The sequence below is a fragment of the Lithobates pipiens genome, unplaced genomic scaffold (assembly GCF_037356315.1).
Source record: "Lithobates pipiens isolate NorthernLeopardFrog02 unplaced genomic scaffold, aLitPip1_a1.2 Scaffold_28, whole genome shotgun sequence".
In the NCBI taxonomy this organism is placed as follows: domain Eukaryota; kingdom Metazoa; phylum Chordata; class Amphibia; order Anura; family Ranidae; genus Lithobates; species Lithobates pipiens.
In genome coordinates this window covers 196,062,453-196,077,277 of record NW_027507789.1, presented here as the reverse complement: position 1 = coordinate 196,077,277, position 14,825 = coordinate 196,062,453, and the positions used below count along the sequence as shown (strand labels likewise).

The following is a 14,825-nucleotide window of genomic DNA, read 5'->3' as shown; positions in this document are numbered from 1 at the left end:
GACACGGTCGGATTAGCCGACAACACGGTCCGATCGGACATTTTCCGTCGGAATGTCCGACCGTGTGTACAAGGGCTTACACTGAAGTAGGGAAGAGGTAGGGGAGACTTCTTCCTCAGGAAAGGGGAGGGTATGGGCCACCTCTTCTACCTAAAGATTCTGCTGAGGATTGAAGTGTCTGAGGTTCTTTCTCTATGTTTGATGTCTACTGTGACATTATTTAAAAAAAAAAGCGTAAATTTTTGAATGTTTATCAACAGAGTACTAAGGATGATACAGTAGAATGAAGCACTCTGAATGTACTGATATAGATGTATTCCACCTACCTGATGTTCGTGCTGTAACATTTTGCTATGCTAAATAAAAACAAAAAAAATAAATAAAAAAAATAATGACTGTGGATTACAAAGGTCTAAACAAAGTGGCACCTACGTTGAAAGCTGTAGTGATGACTCTTCAGGAGGATCCTTCTTCCCATGTCACATGCGCACAGGGGATTTTTTTCGGCTGAAAGCCTGGCAGACGCCGGGCCCTGCCGGAAAGAAATCTCCCGCGCACATGCACGGGAGTGATGATATCGTGGCTCCGGCCACTCACAGGGTCGAAGCCACAATACCCGGAAGACACGCAGAGGGAACATGTCAGCTCCCGCGGCGTGGATCAGGTGAGATGTCAGGGCCTCCTTCTAAGGTAAGTATTTCCTAATGAGCTAGTATGTGGTGCATACTAGCTCATTATACCTTTTCCCTTGCAGGTCTAAAAAAATAAAAAAAATGGCAGCGGGTTTACTTCCACTTTAACAACCACACTATAGCAACGGCTACAGCACGGCTCGATAACTCTGGGATGTCCTCCCAGAATCTTGCTCCCGCACGCCCCCTGGGGCACGCACCCGGGAACATCCGTGACTGCTGGGTCCTCAGCATCCAGCATCATGGATCACGGTAAATGGCTGCTGACAGTCCGGTTCCTCTCTCCCTCTCTGTACAGATCGGTACAGAGAGAGGAGAGATCAGATGCTGCTGCAGTGTCTCTGGGCTGGATGTGTAATGCCCACAGCGCTGCCCTGTGCCCATTCCAGCCATTCAGTCAGCCATCCATCCATACTGAGCCTAGCCATCCATCCATACTCAGCCATCCATCCATCCATGCTCAGCCAGCCAGCCATCCATCCATACCCAGCCATCTCTACTCAGCAATATTCATCCATGCTCAGCCATCCATCCATACTCAGCAATACTCATCCATCCGTGCTCAGTCATCCATCCTCGGCAATACTGGATGGATGGATGAGTATTGCTGAGTATGGTTGGATGGCTGAGCATGGATGAGTATTGCTGAGTATGGATGGATGGATGAGTATTGCCAAGTATGGATAGATGGGTGAGTATTGCTATCCATACTCGGCAATATTCATCCAATACTCATCCATCCATCCATACTCAGCAATACTCATCCTTGCTCATCCATCCATCCATACTTAGCAATACTCATCCATCCATACTCAGCAATACTCATCCATGCTCATCCATACTCAGCAATACTCATCCATGCTCATCCATCCATCCATACTCAGCAATACTCATCCTTCCATCCATGCTCAGCCATCCATCCATACTTAGCAATACTCATCCATCCATACTCAGCAATACTCAACCATCCATCCATGCTCAGCCATCCCATCCACCCCCATCCATACTCAGCAATACCCAGCCATCCCATCCATACCCAACCATACTCAGCCGTACCCAGCCATACCCAACCATCCCATCCGCACCCAGCCGTACCCAGCCATCCCATCCATACTCAGCCATACCCAGCCATCCCAGCTGTTCCTGGCCATACCCAGCTGTGCTCAGCCATACTCATCCATGCTCATTCATCCCATCCATACTCAGCCATCCCCATCCACAGCTCATCCATCCACAGCTCATCCATCCCCATTCATGCTCATCCATGCCACATCAGTTCCCATCCATGCCACTAGAATGCCTCACAAAAGTGTAATAGGTATGCTCCCTGCATTTTGGGCCTCTCTATGTGGCCAGGCTGTGTAAAAGTCTCACACATGTGGTATCGCTGTACTCAGGAGGAGTAGGAAAATCGAATCCGGGATCTACTGTTTATGTATTATTAGAAGGAACAGATAATCCGCTCTGTTTTCCACTCCACAGGCTGTCTCTGATTTGATCCATATGTAGACCAGAGTAAAGTGGTTACATGGACAGAATGATGGAGGACTGCAAGGCATTTGATGTATTACAAGCCTGGACTTGTTTCTAAAGAACTTTAAAATTGACTTTTTAATGAACTTTTAGCCAAAGACTGAAACACCTTCTCAATGACAGAAAAAAAAATCAAGGGCGGAATGTGTTGCCTTTTGATGTAAAATATGATTTTTTTTATAAGACTGGAACAGCATTCAGACACAGAACTTTTCAAACAAATGCTGTTGGATACAATGGGAATGTAGATGCCATTGTTGTATTTGATTGACAGTTTGAATAGGCTATTGTCTCTATAGCTACAGTAAACTGGTAAGAGAGGGTCTCTCAAACTGAAAGAATGACTGTTAGTCGGTTGTAATGGAAAGCAACCTGAGCTATATAAAGGTTGCCAGGCATAATTTGGCGGGACTTCATCATGCATTAGAACCCAGGACAGTCTGTAAGACCAGAAGACTTGCATCATGCCTTAAGACCAAAATAAGGACAATCTGTAATCAGCCAAGAAGAAGGTACCTGAAGAAGGTAGAAGAAGCCTGCGTCCTAGTTGTCAACGGAGTTCACGAACACACAGTAACCAGAGTTAATTAACTTTCAAGCGTATTTCTACTGTTACAGACCATAGTTTCTGCTTATTTGCTAGGCATCTTGCTATTGATATCTGCCAGTTTTTATATACATTCCCAATATTGTAATAGTTTTGTATGTATAGCATTTTTATTCAGTAAAAGCACATTTACACACTACACAGGTCTCAGTTTCCTTGCTTATACCACAAATTAACCTTTCTAGATAGACGCAAGCTAAACAAACTACACACCGTAACTGATGTATGTTGCATTAGGAGGGACGTGCTGAGCCTGCACCCACTCCACCAGACTTCCAGTAACAGAATTGGGTCTCGCCGAGCACATAGCGCGAACCTCGTGCATGCTCACTAACTCCTTACTTCCCTACCTCGTGACCAGGCCACAGATCTCCATAATGTGGGTTCGGACCAAGTTGCTACTGGAAACCGACCGCTCAAGAAGGAGCCAGGTTATCGACCCCCTCACTACCAGAGGACTCATTACCTTACCAGGTACCATGCCTAACAGGTTGATTGTAGCGTGTTCTTCTACTTGGCTACCTATAGCAACTTCACGCTTCCTCCTTGTCTTGCTGAGTTGGTGTTTTGTAGGATTGTTACTTCATACCTCTCTGTGCTTTATGGTTGTTTTTATATGCCAGGACCCACACGCACCCCTTTGAGTTACTTCAGACTAGGCTCATAGCAGTTAATGTAACTTTTACTGAAGAAATGTGGCAGAACAGTTCAATATTAACATTGTCTTTCCTTTAAACATAACTATAGTAGGGTAGTTGTCCAGGCATACCTCAGTGAGGCGAGAGTCCATTATGGCATTGTCCATGCCCGGATGTCTTCCGAAAACCCTAGGGCCTTTAGCAGCGCCAAACTATTCCACTATACCACAGGAGATATTGAGGGCCTTGGCATGTTATGCGGGAAGTGTGACAGCCTGATTGCCAACCACTGGCCGTTTGCAAGATGCAGGTGGTGTGGAGAGTATGCCTTTAAAGTGGAGCAGCCCACCGAATTGCCTCGGGCCTACCACATGAACTGGGTCGCAGGCATAGCAACCCAGGAGTCGACTGTTTATGCCCCAGCATCATCCATTGAAGCCTGCACTGTAAGAAGTGATGTTGCCCCCCCTCGAAGTTCAGGAGACTACCCCGGAGGTCATGGACACGACCCCAGCTGTGAGTGCTGCTGAGTACTGCTGCGGAGGTACTGCTGCGGAGGTACTCATTTGTAAAGAGGGAGAACAATCCAGTGCTCCCCGTCGTCGCAGAAGCAGACCGTCCCCATGCCTCCCCAGGCTGAATATCTGGAAAAAAGTATACGTGAACAAGCACCGGAAAACTGCGGGTGTTACCACTGGAAACTGTCGGCCCACAGGGGAGTCCTCACAAAGTTCAGGGACTAGTTCTGGCTCCGACGAAGGAGATGATTGTCATTTTGAGCCTAGGTTGCTGTGAGTGCTTTTGAACTTTTCTTTAAAAGGCTTTTAAGTTATTAAGCCATTCTGTGATATGAAAAAAAAAATAATTGCCTGATTATGACGAGACCGATCCTGGTCTCAGAGACTTTGAAATAAGCGGGTGGCAACAGAGTATGGGGTTGGAATTCCCCTATGTCCCAAGGGATATTATGGACATTATTGAGGAGAACCGTGAGGCATGGTATGAGGACGATGTTTGGAACTACTTAAAAGTACCAAAGCCGCTTCGCAAAAAGGCTTTTTCACTGGAGTTGTATGAACGGTTTGTCGGATGTCTACAGCATTGGAGTTATGGTAGGCACATTTATGGAGACAAAATTGTGATTTGCAGACCGGACAAAGACTGCCGTTTATTTTATTACTACTGTGGATGCATAGGGGAAAGATTTAACTCTTTCTGCTGGCGAACTGTTCCTGAGTCAAGTCTTTGAGTTTGCAGGGAGAGTTTCTCTTGGTCTTTATCTCAAATCTAAGCCCAAATCTAACCAGCAGCTCCTTTGAGGATAGTGCTACATACCTAAATCATTAGACTGATTAACCACTTTACGACCAGCGCACGCCGATGTACGTCCATTTTTTGAAGAGGCATATCTCGGTAACGGCAGCAGCTGCTGCCACAACTGAGATATCCATCTCTTCAAGCGCCGGTCGTGTGTGCGATAATGGTGGTCTTTGCGGCGGGTTCGCCGCAAGATCACTACTATCGGCGGTGGGAGAGGTGCCACCCTCCCTCCCGCCGCTCTCCCGCGCCCTCCGCTGCTTACCGGAGCCGTCGGTAGCGGCGGAGGCGATCGGGTCCTATCGATGGCTGGGTATGGAGACGAGTGAGGCTAAGATGGCCCTCACTCGTCTCTATACCATAGGAGGGCGGAAGCAACGTCAAAACGTCACTTCCACCCATACCTCTTAAAGGCACATTTTTTCAATTTTATTTTTTGAAATGACTTTTTTTTTTTTATTGCATTTAAGTTCAAATGTGAGATCTGAGGACTTTTTGATGCCAGATCTCATATTTAAGAGGACCTGTCATGCTTTTTTCTATTACAAGGGATGTTTACATTCCTTGTAATAGGAATAAAAGTGATCAATTTTTTTTTTTTTTTAAAGCAGTGTAAAAATAAATAAAATCAATTAAAATAAATAAGAAAAAATAAAAAAAAGGTTTTTAAAAATACCCCGTCCCGACGAGCTCGCGCGCAGAAGCGAGCGCATACATGAGTAGCGCCCACATATGAAAATGGTAGTCAAACCACACATGTCAGGTATCGCCGTAATCGGTAGAACGAGAGCAATAATTCTAGCCTCCTCTGTACTGCAAAAAATGCAACCTGTAGAATTTTTTAAATGTCGCTTATGGAGATTTTGAGGCTAAAAGTTTGACGCCATTCCACGAGCGGGCGCAATTTTAAAGCGTGACATGTTGGGTATCAATTTACTCGGCGTAACATTATCTTTCACAATATAAAAAAAAATTGGGCTAATTTTACTGTTGTCTTATTTTTTTTATTCCAAAAAGTGATTTTTTTTAAAAAAAAGTGCACTTGTAAGACCGCTGCGCAAATACGGTGTGAAAAAAAGTATTGCAATGACCGCCATTTTATTCTCTAGGGTGTTACAAAAAAACAATATCAAATGTTTGGGGGTTCTAAGTAATTTTCTAGCAAAAAAAACTGTTTTAAACATGTAAACACTGAGTCTGAAAAAGAGGCCTGGTCCTTAAGTGGTTAGGAAAAGTCTGGTTTTCACTCCTACCCAGAGATTTGTTAGAGAGATTGACCTTTATTTCCTATTCTAAAACCTCATTACTGAATTATTACTTGTACATATTAAGATCTATAATTTGTGAAATTAAAGTGTATGTCAAGCTAAAAAAGATTTTTTCTGCTTTGGATAAAGTGGGCAAAGGTTAAAACTCATGTCTACCCATGTCTTATACTGCTATCTTGGTCCATTAGAGAAAGTTCCCTGGTTGGAAAATTGTTAACCATAGAATGACTGCATCCAATCAGATGCAGTCAATGTTTGGATTTTAAAAAGCTGCAAATTCCTTCATCTACCTTGGTTTAGCAAACATGGAAGAATATATTGCATTTCTTTTGTTCACATTATTAATAGTATTATACAGGATGTATATAGTTCCAACTACAATTACAACACAGTTCAATACAGAAGACTAGGAGTGCCCTACTCATGGAGCTTACAATCTAAAGGGAGATGGAGGTGCTACAAAATGTAATAGCTGCAGGGGAGGAGGTGGCCAAAGTACAGTTTCTAGGTAGAGGCGGGGTAGGCTTCCCTGAATAAATTCATTTTTAAGAATAGACTGAAGGTGGACAGGGTATGAGCTAACCATAAATACTGGGGTAGGGATCTCCAGAGGATGGGAGAGTATCTGGAGAAGTCCTGAAGGTGAACATGGGAGGAGATGGTGAGGGAGCTAAAGAACAAGATGTCTTGGGAGGAGCTGAGTGGATGATTTGGGCGATATCTCAAGATAAGGCTGGTGATGTAGCTGTGGGCGGTGTTATGGATGGCTTTGTAGGGGATTGGCAGAGAGGAGCAGCTACCATGGATCGGTTAGTAAGGTGCATAAGTCTAGCAGCAGCATTCATGATAGACTGAAGGGAGGACAGCCTGTGTAGAAGTAGGCCAGCAAGAAGGGATATGCAGTAGTCATGTCGGAAGATAATCAGGGAGTGAATAAGTTGTTTTGTTGTGTAGTTAAGAAGATGTGAATCCATGAAATGTTACCGAGGTTAAGGTGGCAAGATTTAGCCAGTGATTGGATGTGGGGCTGGAAGGAGATTACCATTGAGATCAATAGCACAATTATTGGTCCCTCCACACACGCCAGGGTGTTAGGTGTAAAGTCATGAGGGGGGTGATCAGGGAGGAGGAAATATTACAGGCTCAGCTTTAGACCGATTGAGTTTGAGGAAATAATGTGACACCCATATTAATACTGCATGTTGCTCAGTAAATTTGTGATACGTGAGGAGATTGAGGGAGTGAGCTGGGGAGTGGAGAGGTAGATCTTGTGTGCTTGACATAGAGGTGTTATTGAAAAACATGAGAGGTTATGAGCTGGTCCAGGTAAGAGGTGTAGCGAGAGAGAAGGAGAGGCCCAAGTATTATCTTGGCTAGCATAGAAATGTAAGAATTGATTTTAGTGATATGATTACAGTGACAGTAATTTTTTTTTCTATTAACCCAGAATGTACCGCTTGGGATAGTGAAAATTTTAAATCAGAAATTCAGTTTCACGTTGTATGTCAGTCAGTGGAGGAATTACCGCCATAGCAACCCACGCGGTCGCTATGGGGCCCGCAGTCACTATGGGGCCCGCAGCCTAGTGGGGACCGCTGCCGAATGGGGCCCTCAGCCAGAGCCCGCTGCCGAGTAGTCCGGGGCTCGGCATTGGCAAGCTTCTGTCCTGCCTAGAACACCGGCGTCAGCCCCGTCCTAGCGTTGTGGCGTCACTCGGCCGGAGGCTCGATGGGCGGAGCTACTGAGCTATGCTATGCTGAGCTACTGCTGAGCTACTGCAGCCTGTATACAAGAGGAGCCAGGCAGCACCGCCGAGGAGGAACCAGTCAATGCCCTCACTTGATTGCAGAATTTGCAGACTACAGTTCCAGAGGTACCGTACAAGCTAAATTAAGCTGATGCAGTGATGGGGCCAGACTGCATTCTGAACTGTCTGTGAGTTTGACTGCTTTTTCTAATATGCAGCATGGCGGGGGGGGAGGGGGTAAATGTCCTGCACTGGTCACAGTAATTTTTGTATTAATGTCCTGCCCTGGTCACTGTCACTGATGAATGAATTTCCTGGTCACGGTCACTGATGAATGAATTTCCTGGTCACGGTCATTGATGAATTAATTTCTTGGTCATGGTCACTGATGAATGAATTTACTGGTCACGGTCACTGATGAATGAATTTACTGGTCACGGTCACTGATAAATGAATTTCCTGGTCACGGTCACTGATGGATGAATTTCCTGGTCACGGTCACTGTGGAATGAATTTCCTGGTCACGGTCACTGATGAATGAATTTACTGGTCATGGTCACTGATGAATGAATTTCCTGGTCACGGTCACTGATGGATGAATTTCCTGGTCACGGTCACTGATGAATGAATTTACTGGTCATGGTCACTGATGAATGAATTTACTGGTCATGGTCACTGATGAATGAATTTACTGGTCATGGTCACTGATGAATGAATTTCCTGGTCACGGTCACTGATGGATGAATTTCCTGGTCACGGTCACTGATGAATGAATTTACTGGTCATGGTCACTGATGAATGAATTTACTGGTCATGGTCACTGATGAATGAATTTCCTGGTCACGGTCACTGATGGATGAATTTACTGGTCACGGTCACTGATGAATGAATTTACTGGTCATGGTCACTGATGAATGAATTTACTGGTCATGGTCACTGATGAATGAATTTACTGGTCATGGTCACTGATGAATGAATTTACTGGTCATGGTCACTGATGTATGAATTTACTGGTCAGTCACTAATGAATGAATTTACTGGTCAGTCACTAATGAATGAATTTACTGGTCACGGTCACTGATAAATGAATTTACTGGTCAGTCACTGATGAATGAATTTACTGGTCACGGTCAAATGATTTTACTGGTCACGGTCACTGATAAATGAATTTACTGGTCACTGATGAATTAATTTACTGGTCACGGTCACTGATAAATTAATTTACTGGTCACTGATGAATTAATTTCCTGGTCACGGTCATTGATGAATGAATTTACTGGTCACTGTCATTGATGAATGAATTTACTGGCCACTGTCACTGATAAATGAATTTACTGGTCACTGTCACTGATGAATGAATTTATTGGTCACTGTCACTGATAAATGAATTTACTGGTCACTGATGAATGGATTTACTGGTCACGGTCATTGATGAATGAATTTCCTGGTCACGGTCAAATGATTTTACTGGTCACTGATGAATGAATTTACTGGTCAGTCACTGATGAATGAATTTACTGGTCAGTCACTGATGAATGAATTTACTGGTCATGGTCACTGATGAATGAATTTACTGGTCAGTCACTGATGAATGAATTTACTGGTCACGGTCACTGATAAATGAATTTACTGGTCAGTCACTGATGAATGAATTTACTGGTCACGGTCGAATGATTTTACTGGTCACAGTCACTGATAAATGAATTTACTGGTCACTGATGAATGAATTTACTGGTCACGGTCATTGATGAATGAATTTACTGGTCACTGTCATTGATGAATGAATTTACTGGTCACTGTCACTGATAAATGAATTTACTGGTCACTGATGAATGAATTTACTGGTCATGGTCACTGATGAATGAATTTACTGGTCAGTCACTAATGAATGAATTTACTGGTCACGGTCACTGATAAATGAATTTACTGGTCAGTCACTGATGAATGAATTTACTGGTCACGGTCGAATGATTTTACTGGTCACGGTCACTGATAAATGAATTTACTGGTCACTGATGAATGAATTTACTGGTCACGGTCATTGATGAATGAATTTACTGGTCACTGTCATTGATGAATGAATTTACTGGTCACTGTCACTGATAAATGAATTTGCTGGTCACTGATGAATGAATTTACTGGTCATGGTCACTGATGAATGAATTTACTGGTCAGTCACTAATGAATGAATTTACTGGTCACGGTCGAATGATTTTACTGGTCACGGTCACTGATAAATGAATTTACTGGTCAGTCACTGATGAATGAATTTACTGGTCACGGTCGAATGATTTTACTGGTCACGGTCACTGATAAATGAATTTACTGGTCACTGATGAATGAATTTACTGGTCACGGTCATTGATGAATGAATTTACTGGTCACTGTCATTGATGAATGAATTTACTGGTCACTGTCACTGATAAATTAATTTACTGGTCACTGATGAATGAATTTACTGGTCACTGTCATTTTGTGGGGGGGGGGGGCTGTTTGCAGGGGGGCCCCATACAACATTTTGCTATGGGGCCCTGTGATTTCTAGTTACGCCCCTGATGTCAGTTATTTCTAGCCTACTTTTAATAATATGAATAGAGTTTGCAAACTAATGCCGCGTACACATGACCGGCAAACTAGGTCCGATGGAATCAGTCCGTCGGACAATCCGATCGTGTGTGGGCTAATCCGATCGTTTTTCATTTTAAAAATCCGACGGACCTAGAAATAGTACATGTTTCAAATCTGTCAGACAGACTCAATTCTTATCGGGAAAACCGTTCGTCTGTATGCTAGTCCGATGGACCAAATACGATGCAAGGGAAGCTATTGGCTACTGGCTATTGAACTTCCTTTTTTAGTCCTGTCTTACGTCATCACGTTCAAAACGAATGGACTTTCGAACTGACTTAGTCCGTTCATGTGTGGCCAAGTCCATTTGTTCAGAAATCCGTCGGAACTCCTCTGAAAAGTCCATCGGGAAGACCGTCGGACCTAGTCTGCCGGAAAGTCCAGTCGTGTGTACACAACATTACTTTGTGAAGATCCTGACACATTCACTTCCTGGAAACCTGTGACGATTCTGGAGATTCATGGATACAGGACAATGTGCAGACACACAGCATGACTGTATTGGATAGTTTATTCAGCCATCACACTCCCGACGGATTGCAGTCTTTTCCTTGAACACACCCCTGATCAAACACAGCCTGCATTTTGTCTTGGGCTAAACAGGCTAGAGAATACAGGCACACTGTATGTCTGTACAGTGTAGTGTAACCCCGCTCCTACTATCAGAGGGTTGCATTGTCACAATAAACCTTGTAAATAGGTTAAGAAACTAAGCAAAAGCAGATACGGTGCCTGCATAGTTAAAATTGTATAAGAAAGGGTCTATTAAATGGTATGTTCCCAACTACTTTAAGTACTGGTTATAAGTTAAAGGGCCAAAAAATGCATTTAAGCAGCTGGCGGTGTACCTCTTCATGTGCCTTGATTTTGTCCGCGCTCCCATCCTGCTTGATCTCTTGGCTGATTGTTGGAACTTGTTTGCACCCAATTCTTTTATTCCTTCAGAACAGTCCTGTAAGGATGTATAATATGATATATAAGATACTGCGTTGATTTTTATTATCCCTGCTTCAAGTTCTGATGTTTATGTCCTATCCAGTATCATTAAAGCTGAATTATAGGCAAATCTCTAAATACATAGATAAAATATATATAAAGTAACTTCCCAAAGAATTTGCATTCCTGTACATTCAGTGCTAAGACTTACATAGCTTTGCCACAGTACAGCCAGGAAAAGACCATCATTTTCTGTTATAGCTTAGGAGTATAATGGTGCCATCTTCCTGCCCCCAGCCTGAACGAGCAACTGCCAGACTGGTAAGGTCATCCCTCTGCTCACTCTGATTTCTCCACCTGTCAGCTTGTTCCATGACAGCACATTTGCATGTAGCACACCTAAACTGGCTACTAGTGCTGCCCCTTTTTCTTCCAGTCTGGGTGTTGCTGGACAGGGAATTGCAAGAGGCAGATAATGAGCCGAATGCAGTTACATTTAAAACAATATATTTTAATGATTTATTTTTTAATACACAGCAGCATTAATTTGCATCTTTTATATCTACCAGCTTTAAGATTTGGCCCTATACTCCTTCACTCCATAAATAGTTTGCATGTTACCAAGGCAGCTGTAGGGAGCTAAGAATGTAGAGGGGTTTGGTGTCACTTCATTTTATGAGGCGCTTCATAAAGGTGCATTTGCAGATAAGCATGTCACACCACAATACGACATCCTAATGCTGTCATGATAATACACTGTATATTGCACAGGAAATAGATATGCTTCCTATGGCCTCAGTACAGAGGTTTTATTGTCACAGTAATGAGATGTTGAAAATTATTTGAGTGTGTTAAACCCAATTCTGCAACTCCCTATTTTTTTTTTCCTACCACGATAGTAAATTAAATACTTTGAGTAAACCTGTCATAAAACAGAGCCAAAAATGCATAGGCAGATCTCACTTTCAATGAAATCCATATGTCAAAGCCATCAATTGGTCTAGAGAGGCGTCAGAAGTTATGTGCACAGCTCGACTTTTCCTGTAATAGTCTATATTAGCACTGTTTTAGAAGCATCCCTAGTGGTTCTTTAATGCGAAGGAAGTCTAACTGATCAATGGGGTGGACTGGAAAGGGACAGAGCCAAGAGTTATATTTAATTTTAACTTTCCAGAGCTATTGATCATATTAACATGTAGTTTTTACTGAAGGTAATAACTGCTTATGTAATGTATAAGCTGGTTACCTTACTATTGCGGAAAAGTGGCAGGTAGATGGACTCAAATTTCTGGAGTGCCTTTTCTAAACAGTTGTCCAAGCCTGGATTTGAACCCAGAACCTCTGCTGTGTTAGACAATGTCTCCTCTTGCTTAGCCACCTGGAATGCTGGATAGTTTTCCGGACAATTCCTTGATTTAAGCCATGTCTTCTCTACACTTCCTATTTACCAGAATATTGTGCTGTCTCCAGCCAGGATCTTGCTTTTGTCTTTCCTGCTGCCGTCCGTATCTTTACTACCACTTGTTACTGACCCTTGGCTTGTTCCTTGACTATGCTTCAGTTTGATCCCAACCTGCGACCACTTCTTACCTACCTTTGGCTTGTTTACTGACTATGCTTTTGTTTAAACCTTACTTGCTATATCTGCTACTGGACCCCAGCTTGCCCACCTCCTGGTGGGGCAATCCTGAGGACCGTGACCTGGTACTAACACGCATCAGGAGCTCTGGTGAACATCAGTTAGTACTTAGTAGGGATGAGCTTCGTGTTCGAGTCGAACATACGTTCGACTCGAACATCGGCTGTTCGCCCGTTCAGCGAGTTCCGAACGTTATGGGCCGTTCGCGCCAAATTCGTGTGGCGCTCATGGCCCACAATGCACTGCGAAGGCGCAGTGCATTGCTGGCTCATGATTGGCCAAGCATGCACTGTGACCCCACATGCTTGGCCAATCACAGCGCCGGCAGCGAGGAGAGCCATGATTGGCCACAGGAAGGATGCCTGTGGCCAATCATAGCTCAGGCTGTGTAGTACACGCCCCACACTATATAAGGCCGCCAGCGCGGTGGCCTTGTGTAGTGTGTTGGCGTCTGTAGCAGTTAGTGGGTGTTCTGTGTACCTTCAACACAGTATACACCGATCGTTATCGGCCGATTTTTCGTTCTTGCTCTTCTGTAGTGGTTGTTGTCTGCGTGCCCTGACCGCAGTATACACCGCTATATTCCCCTATATAGCTAGCGATATATCTATCTTTTATAATAGAGCTTTCAGTCAGTGTTAGGAGATTGTGAGTGCTGTCTGCGTGCTCTGAACGCAGTATACACCGCTATATCCACCTATATAGCTAACTATGTTGCTCGTTTTAAATAGAGCTTTCAGTCAGTGTTAGGAGATTATGCGTGCTGTCTGCATGCTGTGAACGCAGTATACACTGCTATATCCACCTATATAGCTAACTATCTTGCTCGTTTTAAATAGAGCTTTCAGTCAGTGTTAGGAGATTATGCGTGCTGTCTGTGTGCTGTGAACGCAGTATACACTGCTATATCCACCTATATAGCTAACTATCTTGCTCGTTTTAAATAGAGCTTTCAGTCAGTGTTAGGAGATTATGCGTGCTGTCTGCGTGCTCTGAACGCAGTATACACCGCTATATCCACCTATAACTGAACTGAGGGAAGGGATCATACGCTAAACTATATCCTTATTCTCCAAAATTCATCCATATACATCTACTACTTAAAGGCCCTGCAACCTATTTTCCATTCAATAATTTCTTACTGTGTTTTTTTGTCTCCTTGTTAGGACACACAGGATGATTTACAAACTCTCCTAGAAGCCTTTTCTCCTGACAGCAGCATTTTGGCAGAAAAAAAAGCTTGTAAAAGTGTCTAAAGCTTTTACAAACATTTAGGTGAGTTTACAGGCATCAAAAGCTTAGGCAGTAATTCATTTCATTTGGCCAGAATAATAAGCGCTAAATTTGCCTAGCATTTAGATACGTTTAGTAGCATCAATCATTTTTTCTGCCGAAACTCTGCTGCTCCTGGATGCACTGGCAGTGTTTTTTTCTATTCTTGCCTCTAAAAGCCCTTGTCACTAAACGCTGCTCGAAGCCTACGGGGTTGATTCAGGGCCGTCTTTAATATTGATTGGACCCTGGGCAAAACTTTTCTTGCCCCCCCCCCCCCCCATGCAGTTTTGCTCTCCACCTGCTCTGAGACATACAATAAAAAATCAGCTAGGCTCAAAATCTGTTTACTGAATCAGATCAGGCAGCTATTGCGATTGGTTGCCAGAGGTTACAGTGTATCATTACCGCTCATTGACTGGTTGTCAAAGGTACAGCACACACAACGGCGCACTGATTAGTTGCTAGAGGTTACAGCACATGATTTCTGCTTGTTGATTGGTTGCTAGAGATTACTGTGAATATGATCTCAGGGGGGCATAATATAC

General features: G+C 43.5%; 1 protein-coding gene across 1 annotated transcript in view; it reads right to left on the bottom strand.

The window, feature by feature from the left end:
* ZNF831 (zinc finger protein 831) overlaps positions 1–14,825 on the bottom strand; it is a 329,907-nt gene that overhangs the window by 176,346 nt on the left and 138,736 nt on the right. Inside the window, exon 4 of the mRNA XM_077458434.1 lies at positions 11,279–11,382. Coding sequence (XP_077314560.1) covers positions 11,279–11,382 — 104 coding nt within the window. The remainder of the gene's footprint in view (positions 1–11,278; positions 11,383–14,825) is intronic.